Source organism: Lycium barbarum, chromosome 9 (genome assembly GCF_019175385.1).
Source record: "Lycium barbarum isolate Lr01 chromosome 9, ASM1917538v2, whole genome shotgun sequence".
Classification (NCBI taxonomy): Eukaryota; Viridiplantae; Streptophyta; class Magnoliopsida; order Solanales; family Solanaceae; genus Lycium; species Lycium barbarum.
This window is the reverse complement of record NC_083345.1, coordinates 11,272,787-11,283,827: the sequence shown is the minus strand read 5'-3', so window position 1 is coordinate 11,283,827 and position 11,041 is coordinate 11,272,787. Positions and strand designations below refer to the sequence as shown.

Here is an 11,041-nt window from a genome sequence, read left to right as displayed (position 1 = left end):
GCTTTATAGTTTTCCATATTTGTTTGATTTCCACATTGATACTATGAACTATTTGTCTCCTATGGATATAATTGAGATGTTATGTAAACTTATTTAAATTGCAATTATGGGTTATAAAACCCAGCGGCATTGAATTGTATTCCACATTCTTAATTCGCTCTCTCTACTATGTGGGGTCTATCGGAAACAACCTCTCAACCCCTCAAAGTTAGGGGTAAGGTCCGCGCACATTCTATTTTCTCCAGACTCCACTTGTGTAACTATATACTAGGTATGTTGTTGTTTGTTTTGTTTTTGCTCTTTCTACTTTGTTCCTCTATGTTCTATTCCGCTTACTCTGGCCTATCGAGGTACAAACGACATCCAAAGATGAGAAAAAACCATCGGATATTTACTGAACAAACTAGTTATGGGGTCCAGAATTAAGATAAGTGTATAGTCAGTAGTCACAGTGTCTATAACAACAGAAATCTTTTATTAATCCATCCGTAGAACTTATAGAATTGATTCCTCTGTAACTGCTTAATTGCATATAACAGATGAGCTAGCAAATTTGATATTATCGAACGTTGTTTCAAATAAAGACATGTATTCAAACATCAACAAATACTATTTTAATACATTTCTCATCCTTATTGATCAAGCAAAGCTTCCGAAGTTCCTCCACAGCTTCTCCTTCAGCTCCTTTTTCTTCCTCTAATCTTATTTTTCCACCCAATTTTAGCCCACCCTATTATAAAACAATAAGAATTAAAAATATGCTATGATCATCACAGAGTTTATAACATACTCTATGATGATATTACAAATTGGATGATGATGACATTGACCAGTGGAAAACTAGATTTTGTTCGAAGTTGAAGTAGAGAAATAAACCCTCTGGCCTTATATTCCAAGTGCACCTTTTGTGCTGAATGTCACACCTAGGATATCTCTGTTAAAATCAAAAAGTAGAAAAGTACCGAACCTAGGACCAGAAGTCATGTTACATAAAAGTGTAGGATTTAAATGGTGTACTGCGATTTCAACGGGATATCTGTGAACTCCTGATTGTCTAAGGTCAACTCTTGGTTGAGTAATATCACCATTAATTACACAACTGGCTGATAATGGATCGATTAGCTCATCAATGATATCTACATTGAAGAAATTTGCAGTTGCATAGAAGGAGAATGATGATAAGAAGAAGAGGGAAACTAAAATTGGCAATTGAAATTTGAGTGAAGAAGGCATTTTTTCTCTTTTGTTACTCAAGTTTTTGGAGTTTGAGCTCTTTAAATAGGCTAAATTATAAAGAAGAAGAAAGCTTAATTTGTTAAGTTCGTAATTGAATTTGAACACAATCAAGAATTGGATTGAAAAAATGGAAGTCTACTAAAAACATCATTTCATTCTTGGAATAATCAACTGTAGGTATGTAATTATGTTAATCACATAAATCATACACATACAAATGCTAACTTTTGAATATTCATAATTAAATTTACAAGAATGGCTTGTCCCTAAATTTGGAAGATGCAAATGCAGAAACCAAATAAATTACTTACTTTACTTGACCAAAATACTCTCGTTTGGGCAAACTAAGTAATTCTTGTTAAAAAAAAAGTCTAATTATAGTTCAACCTATTATTATACCCTTCTTCCCAATTTATATGGCGTCAGTGTTCAAATTTCAAGAGTTAAACAAATTATCTTTTATCATGATATTTTCATATGCTTTTTAAACATTCTAAATGGCTAATTATTGTAGCTTATAGTACTTTACGTTGTTTTTAAATATTTAGATTTTAGTTTTAAAAATCTTAAAGATTCTATGTTGAACTATGAAACATAAATTGAGACAAAGGGAGTAATTATTACACTATCTGTAAAGGTTTCCGCTGAAGCATTAAATTCAAATCGCTCTGTATTGGGACAAAACTTAAAAATGATTTGTTTTGGGATAAGACACTATTACCCCCTTGAACTATACCCGAAGTTTCTACGACACACCTTACCTTTTCCTGCATTTTATTACACCCCTAAACTTATTTAAAATAGAATAATTAGCCCCCTAAACGCCGATGCCCACTCTCATAAGGGAGAGTGACATGCACTCTCCTTAGCACATGTGTATTTATTTGTTTTATTTTTTATTTTTCAAGCTTACCTGTCAATTTTTTTAAAAAATAATAAAAAACTGAATTTTTTTTAAAAAAATGATTTTCAAAACCCGTTTAAAAAAACAAAAGAAAAATTGATTTTTTTAAAAAAAGAAAACAAAACTGAAAACATGGATTAAAAAAAAAACTGAATTTTCTTTAAAAAATATATTGAAAATAATTTTTTAAAATGAAAAAACTGAATTTTCTTTAAAAAAGATGATATTTAAAATCCAATTTTTAAAAAATCTGAAAATTAGATTATTTTAAAAAAAAAACCGTTTAAAAAAAACAGAAAACATGAATTTTTTAAAAATGTCTTAAAAAATCTTGATTTTCATGATTTCATTTTCTTAGGACACTTTTATTTTCAAATAAAATCCTGAAAAAGTGTTTTTTATCAAAATGTGAAAAAATTGAATTTTTATAAAAATTTGTTAATTTTTTTAAAATATGGAAAACCCATTTTTTAAAACTAAATTTGGAAAACTAGATTTATTTTCATATATAGAAAAAAATAATCAGTTTTCCAGATTTAAAAAATGACCAAATTTTTTAATAAGAAGACTCAATTTTCCAGATCATTTTCTAAAAAAATGGATTTTCATATTTTTTAAAAAACAATTCAGTTTTTCGTATTTAAAAAAAAATACAGATTTTAAGAAAAAAAAATTAAGTTTTCCCCTTTTTTATGTTTCTCACTCTCTCAAAGAGAGTGAAACACACTCTCCTTGCCACGCCAGCGCTTAGGGGGTAGTTATTCTATTTTAAATAAGTTTAGGGGGTAATAGGACCCAGGGAAATGTAAGGTGTATCGTAGCAACTTCGAGTATAGTTCAAGGGGCTAACAGTTCCTTATCCTATTTCTTTTTGAACAAAACTTTAAATTTAGATAATAGGCGCAGATTACTTTGGAAAATTTAACCTCATATCATCTCGAAAAAAATATAAATTACAAGAAATACATGTACAACCAGACCTCTCTATAATAACATCGAAATAAATGTACAGCCGGAGCTTTCTATAATGACATCATTTGTTTTTTTTTAAATAAAATAAAATTTTGCTATACCTTCATAACTTCTCGTTTGATTTAACATCTACTCTTAATGCTTATTATTGTGTTTGTATCATTAAAAATAGACTTGCATATTAACAAATTCACTTAACGGATGAGAATTAGGTGTGATCACAGTTTTTGACAAATTCAATCGTACCAAATATAAATTTAACTTAACCAAGCCAACAAATTTCAAGTAACAAATGGCTGATATATGTACATAACAACATTTGATGTTTCAATTTTATATTGCAGTTGAAACAAAATTACGCAAAAAGACATTTTTTCCCGAACCTTTTATATTATAGAAGAAAACAACAACAACAACATACCCAGTGAAATCCCACAGTGTGTGGTCTGTGGAGGATAAAATGTACGCAGACCTTACCTCCATCTCGGAAAATAGAGAGACTATTTCCGGAAGACCCTCGGCTCAAGAGAAAACATGATATATTATAGAAGAAAACAAAGTTTTAAATTTAGAATCTTAAAGATATTCGTAATTCATTAATTAAAAATAATAAAAAAAACCTAATATATTATTAATAGATTCATAACAATTTGAATTTTACTTATAAAAAATTAAATATGGATACCAAATATTGGCGATAGAAAAGAAAAAGGAAAATGCATGACTTTCTGCGCTTCAGGTAATTTGATAGTTCCTCTTCCGATTTCATAATTCTATAATGATGATGCTTTCTCTGTTCAAAGAAAAAAAAACTATCAGTAATTGATCCAGATGTGTTCAATGTCAAACTATCTTTAGAAGAATTATTGTTTTCAGACTGTTTGGATGATTGTTACATATTGTTTCATAATGTATCGTTTTATATAGTATTGTGTTGTACTGTATTGTTTTGATGAGTACAACGTTTGGATAGACTGTATGTTTCCCACCGTTACATAATGTCACACATCAGTAATTTGAAGGTTGGGTACAAGGTAGAGCTATTATAAAAAGTAGGGTAAATGATAAAATTAGATTATTAAATAATAAGTAAAGATAAAATGAGGGAATAAAATTAAGGTAACAACGCGATCACACCAAATTGATCGTTACATAAAATGAGACTAATTAAATTTAGGACTCAGTTACTAACATCTGAGGTCACTTATCCTAGAATTTAGAAATCATAAAGTTCAAATCTTGACGCCGTTGTTGAAGATAAATACTACTCCATACTTTTGTGTTGGCATTACATACTCGTCTATGGATTTCTTTTATATTGGAATGTGGAAGTGAAGGGTGTAGGAAGCAATATTTGTCTAGCTAATTGGAGATGTAGAACAAGAAAATCTAGAGGATGCCACTGTTTGGAGGTTTTACATGTTTTTGAAGCTATTAAGTACCTGTTTCATTGCAGCCTCATACTCATTTATACAACACAACAAAAACATACCTAGTGTAGTCCCACAAGTGGGTCTGGGGATGGTAGGATGTACACACTTCATCCCTACCTTTGTGGCAGTAAAGAGGTTGTTTCCAATAGACCGTCCGCTCATACAAATTTTATGTCTCATATTAATGTTTATGCATGGTCCTTCTTTTTCTTTTCTCAAAATAATAATGTAATTATGGTTCGTCAAATGTCACCACAAGTTTATACTTAATGGCAGAGGTGGGAGTTCTTGAATGACAAACTAACATCTCAACCTACCAATTAGTCAGATTTTCACAATTATTCACTACTTGATTTGAATTTTCTGGTGAAAGCCTCGCTAAAGATAGAGGGAATTGTCTTGGTAAATATGACTAAAGAGTAATATTTTTCACCTCTTTCTAACTTTTTCTACTCCTCTTGCTTTATAGTTTTCCGGTTTGTATGATTTCCACATTGATACTATGAACTATTTGTCTCCTTTGGATATTGTGATATTATGTAAACTTTAAGTTGCAATTTTATGTTATAAAGCCCAGCGGCATTGAGCTATGCTCGGCATTCTTTTCTTAATTCGCTCTTTTTACTCTGTTCCTCTCCGTTCTTTCTGCTCTTACTCTGTCCTATCGAGGTACAATAGACATCCAAGATGAGAAAAAACCATGGAATATATACTGAACAAACTAGCGACAGAGTCCGAAATTAAGATAGGTGTATAGTCAGTACTCAGTAGTCACAACCTAGAATGAAATTAACTTTTGAATGCTAACTTTTGAATATTCATACACACACAAATGCTAACTTTTGAATATTCATAATTATATTTACAAGAATGGCTTGTCCCTAAATTTGGAAGATGCAAATGCAGAAACCAAATAAATTACTTACTTTACTTGGCCAAAATACTCTCGTTTGGGCAAACTAAGTAATTCTTGTTAATATATATATATATATATATAATTACAGTTCAACCTATTATTATACCCTTCTTCCCGATTTATATGGTGTCGGTGTTCAAAGTGCAAGAGTTAAACAAATTATCTTTTTTCATGATTTTTCATATGCTTTTTAAAAATTCTAAATGACTAATTATTGTAGCTTATAGTACTTTACGTAGTTTTTAAATATTTAGATTTTGGTTTTAAAAATCATAAAGATTCTATGTTGAACTATGAAACATAAATTGAGACAAAGGGAGTAATTATTACACTATCTGTAAAGGTTTCCTTTGAAGCATTAAATTCAAATCGCTCTCTATTGTGACAAAACTTAAAATGATATCTTTTGCGATAAGACACTATTACACGCTTGAACTATACCCGAAGTTGCTACGACACACCTTACCTTTTCCAGCATTTTATTACCCCGCTAAACTTATTTAAAACAGAATAATTAGTCTCCTAAACGCCGATGCACACTCTCATATGGGAGAGTGACATACACTCTCCTTGTCACATGTGTATTTATTTGTTTTATTTTTTATTTTTTAAGCTTACCTGTCAATTTAAAAAAAAAAAAAAAACAGAATTTTCTTTAAAAAAATAATTTTTAGAACCCGTTTAAAAAAAACTGAAAACATTAATTACCAAAAATTAAAAAACTGAATTTTCTTTAAAAAAATGATTTTTAAAGCCCCTTTTTTAAAAAAGATATTGAAACAAAAATTAAAATGAAAAAACTGAATTTTCTTTGAAAAAGATGATATCTAAAATCCATTTTTTTAAAAATATTTAAAAATCTGAAAATTAGATTTTTTTTAAAAACCCATTTAAAAAAAAAAACAGAAAACATGAATTTTTTTAAAATATGGAAAGTTTGATTATTTTTTTAAAATGTCTTAAAAAATTTTGATTTTTATGATTTCATTTTCTTAGGACACTTTTATTTTTCAAATAAAATCCGGAAAAAGTGTTTTTTTTTTATCAAAATGTGAACAATTGAATTTTTATAAAATTTTGGAAAACTTTGTTTATTTTTTTAAAATGTAGAAAACCCGTTTTTCAAAACTAAATTTGGAAAATAGATTTATTTTCATATATAGAAAAAATAACCAGTTTCCCAGATTTAAAAAATGTCCAAATTTTTTAAGAAGAAGACTCAATTTTCCAGATCATTTTCTAAAAAATGGATTTTTTATATTTTTTAAAAAACAATTCAGTTTTTCATATTTAAAAAAAATACAGATTTTTAAGAAAAAAATTAAGTTTTCCCCTTTTTTATGTTTCTCACTCTCTCAAAGAGAGTGAAACACACTCTCCTTGCCACGTCAGCGCTTAAGGGATAGTTATTCTATTTTAAATAAGTCTAGGGGATAATAGGACCCAGAGAAAGGTAAGGTGTATCGTAGGAACTTCGGGTATAGTTCAATGGGCTAATAGTACCTTATCCCATTTCTTTTTGAACAAAACTTTAAATTTAGATAATAGGCGCAGATTACTTTGGAAAATTTAACCTCATATCATCTTGAAAAAAAATTAAGTTACAAGAAATACATGTACAACCAGAGCTCTCTATAATAACATCGCAATAAATGTACAGCCGGAGCTCTCTATAATGACATCATTTTTTTTTTAAATAAAATAACATTGTGCTATAACTTCATAACTTCTCTTTTGATTTATCATCTACTCTTAATGCTTATTATTGTGTTCATATTATTAAAAATAGACTTGCATATTAACGAATTCGCTTAACGGATGAGAATTAGGTGTGATCACAGTTTTTGACAAATTCAATCGTACCAAATATAAATTTAAATTAACCAAGCAAACAAATTTCAAGTAACAAATGGCTGATATATGTACATAACAACATTTGATGTTTCAATTTTATATTGCAGTTGAAACAAAATTACGCAAAAAGACATTTTTACCGAACCTTTTATATTGTAGAAGAAAACAACAACAACAACAACATACCCAGTGGAATTCCACAGTGTGGGGTCTGGGGAGGGTAAAATGTACGCAGACCTTACCTTTATCACGGAAGATAAAGAGGCTGTTTCCGGAAGACCCTCGGCTCAAGAGAAAACATGATATATTATAGAAGAAAACAAAGTTTTAAATTTAGAATCTTAAAGATCTTCGTAATTCATTAATCAAAAATAATAAAAAAAAAACCTAATATATTATTAATAGATTCATAACAATTTGAATTTTACTTATAAGAAATTAAATATGGATACCAAATATTGGCGGTAGAAAAGAAAAAGGAAAATGCATGACTTTCTGCGCTTCAGGTAATTTGATAGTTCCTCTTCCGATTTCATAATTCTATAATGATTGATGCTTTCTCTGTTCAAAGAAAAAAAAAAAAAGAACTATCAGTAATTGATTCAGATGTGTTCAATGTCAAACTATCTTTAGAAGAATTATTGTTTTCAGACTGTTTGGATGGCTGCTACATATTGTTTCATAATGTATCGTTTTATATAGTATTGTGTTGTACTGTATTGTATTGATGAGTATAACGTTTGGATAGATTGTATATTTTCCACCGTTACGTAATGTCACACATCAGTAATTTCAAGGTTAAACCCACAAAAAAAGTTGGGTACAAAGTAGAGCTATTATAAAAAGTAGGGTAAATAATAAAATTAGATTATTAAATAATAAGTAAAGATAAAATGAGGGAATAAAATTAAGGTAACCACGCGATCACACCAAATTAGTTGTTACATAAAATGAGATTAATTAAATTTAGGACTCAGTTACTAACATCTGATGTCGCTTATTCTAGAATTTAGAAATCATAAAGTTCAAATCCTGGCGCCGTTGTTGAAGATAAATACTACTCCATACTTTTGTGTTGGCATTACATACTCGTCTATGGATTTCTTTTATTTTGGAATGTGGAAGTGAAGGGTGTAGGAAGCAATATTTGTCTAGCTAATTGGAGATGTAGAACAAGAAAATCTGGAGGATGCCACTGTTTGGAGGTTTTACATGTTTTTGAAGCTATTAAGTACCTGTTTCATTGCAGCCTCATACTCATTTATACAACAAAAACATACCTAGTGTAGTCCCACGAGTGGGTCTAGGGATGGTAGGATGTACACACACCTCATCCCTACCTTTGTGGCAGTAGAAAGGTTGTTTCCAATAGACCCTCCGCTCATACAAATTTTATGTCTCAGATTAATGTTTATGCATTGTCCTTTTTCTTTTCTCAAAATAATAATGTAATTATGGTTCGTCAAATGTCACCACAAGTTTATACTGAATGGCAGAGGTGGGAGTTCTTGAATGACAAACTAACTTCTCAACCTACCAATTAGTCAGATTTTCACAATTATTCACTGCTTGATTTGAATTTTCTGGTGAAAGCCTTGCTAAAGATAAAGGGAATTGTCTTGGCAAATATGACTAAAGAGTAATATTTTTCACCTCTTTCTAACTTTTTCTACTCCTCTTGCTTTATAGCTTTCCGGTTTGTTTGATTTCCACATTGATACTATGAACTATTTGTCTCCTTTGGATATTGTGATATTATGTAAACTTTAAGTTGCAATTTTATGTTATAAAGCCCAGCGGCATTGAGCTATACTCGGCATTCTTTTCTTAATTCGCTCTTTCTACTCTGTTCCTCTCCATTCTTTCTGCTCTTACTCTGTCCTATCGAGGTACAATAGCCAACCAAGATGAGAAAAACCATGGGATATATACTGAACAAACTAGCGACGGAGTCCGAAATTAAGATAGGTGTATAGTCAGTACTCAGTCGTCACAGCCTAGAATGAAATTAAGGTTTTCATATAGTGCTCAAATATATGTAATTTTTTTTTCTAGTATAACAACAGAAAACTTTTATTAGTGCATGTGTAGAACTTATAGAATTGATTATTCTATAATTGCATATAATAGATGATCATCACAGAGTTTATAACATACCCTGTGATGATATTACAAATTGGATGATGATGACATTGACCAGTTGAAAACTAGATTCTGTTCGAAGTTGAAGTAGAGAAATAAACCCTCTGGCCTTATATTCCAAGTGCACCTTTTGTGCTGAATGTCACACCTAGGTATATCTCTGTTAAAATCAAAAAGTAGAAAAGTACCGAACCTAGGACCAGAAGTCATGTTACATAAAAGTGTAGGATTTAAATGGTGTACTGCGACTTCAACGGGATATCTGTGAACTCCTGATTGTCTAAGGTCAACTCTTGGTTGAGTAATATCACCATTAATTACACAACTGGCTGATAATGGATCGATTAGCTCATCAATGATATCTACATTGAAGAAATTTGCAGTTGCGTAGAAGGAGAATGATGATAAGAAGAAGAGGGAGACTAAAATTGGCAATTGAAATTTGAGTGAAGAAGGCATTTTTTCTCTTTTGTTACTCAAGTTTTTGGAGTTTGAGCTCATTAAATAGGCTAAATTATAAAGAAGACGAAAGCTTAATTTGTTAAGTTCGTAATTGAATTTGAACACAATCAAGAATTGGATTGAAAAAATGGAAGTCTACTAAAAACATCATTTCATTCTTGGAATAATCAACTGTAGGTATGTAATTATGTTAATCACATAAATCATACACACATAAATGCTAACTTTTGAATATTCATAATTATATTTACAAGAATGGCTTGTCCCTAAATTTGGAAGATGCAAATGCAGAAACCAAATAAATTACTTACTTTACTTGACCAAAATACTCTGGTTTGGGCAAACTAAGTAATTCTTGTTAAAAAAAAAAGAAAGAAGTATAATTACAGTTCAACCTATTATTATACCCTTCTTCCCAATTTATATGGCGTCGGTGTTCAAATTTCAAGAGTTAAACAAATTATATTTTATCATGATTTTTTCATATGCTTTTTAAACATTCTAAATGGCTAATTATTGTAGCTTATAGTACTTTACGTAATTTTTAAATATTTAGATTTTAGTTTTAAAAATTTTAAAGATTCTGTGTTGAACTATGAAACATAGATTGAGACAAAGGGAGTAATTACTACACTATCTGTAAAGGTTTCCTCTGAAGCATTAAATTCAAATCACTCTCTATTGTGACAAAACTTAGAATTGATTTCTCTTTGAATTTTAAAAGTAGGTCTAGGATTACATTGGAAAATTTACATTTTTTTGGGCGAATTGCCCTTCTTTTGTTGTGGTCTTTTATTTTTGCCCTTCAAATTAGTGGTCTTTAAGTTTTGTCCTTCGCCTAATACCCCGAAGTTGTGGGTTCGAACCCCAGCTCAGTAATAAATAAATAAATAAATCGCAAGGCATAATTTGGATGGGAAGAATGCCTTAAGGCCAAAATTCTACCTTGCGAATTTTTTCAAAATTTTTGACTGAGCGAGGGTTCGAATCCGAAACCAAGGGATTTTTAGCGAAGGGGAAAATTTAAAGACCACCAATTTGAGGGACAAAAATTAAAGACCACCCCCAGTGAAGGGAAATCCTGCAAATTGTCCGAAAATTTAACCTCAGATCACCTCGAAG

General features: G+C 30.1%; 1 protein-coding gene across 1 annotated transcript; it reads right to left on the bottom strand.

Moving 5' to 3' along the window:
- Positions 1-9,484: 9,484 nt before the first annotated feature.
- Positions 9,485-9,916, bottom strand: LOC132611630 (uncharacterized). Its single transcript, XM_060326032.1, has one exon. The coding sequence runs from the start codon at positions 9,914-9,916 to the stop codon at positions 9,485-9,487; it is 432 nt and encodes a 143-aa protein (XP_060182015.1).
- Positions 9,917-11,041: the final 1,125 nt, after the last annotated feature.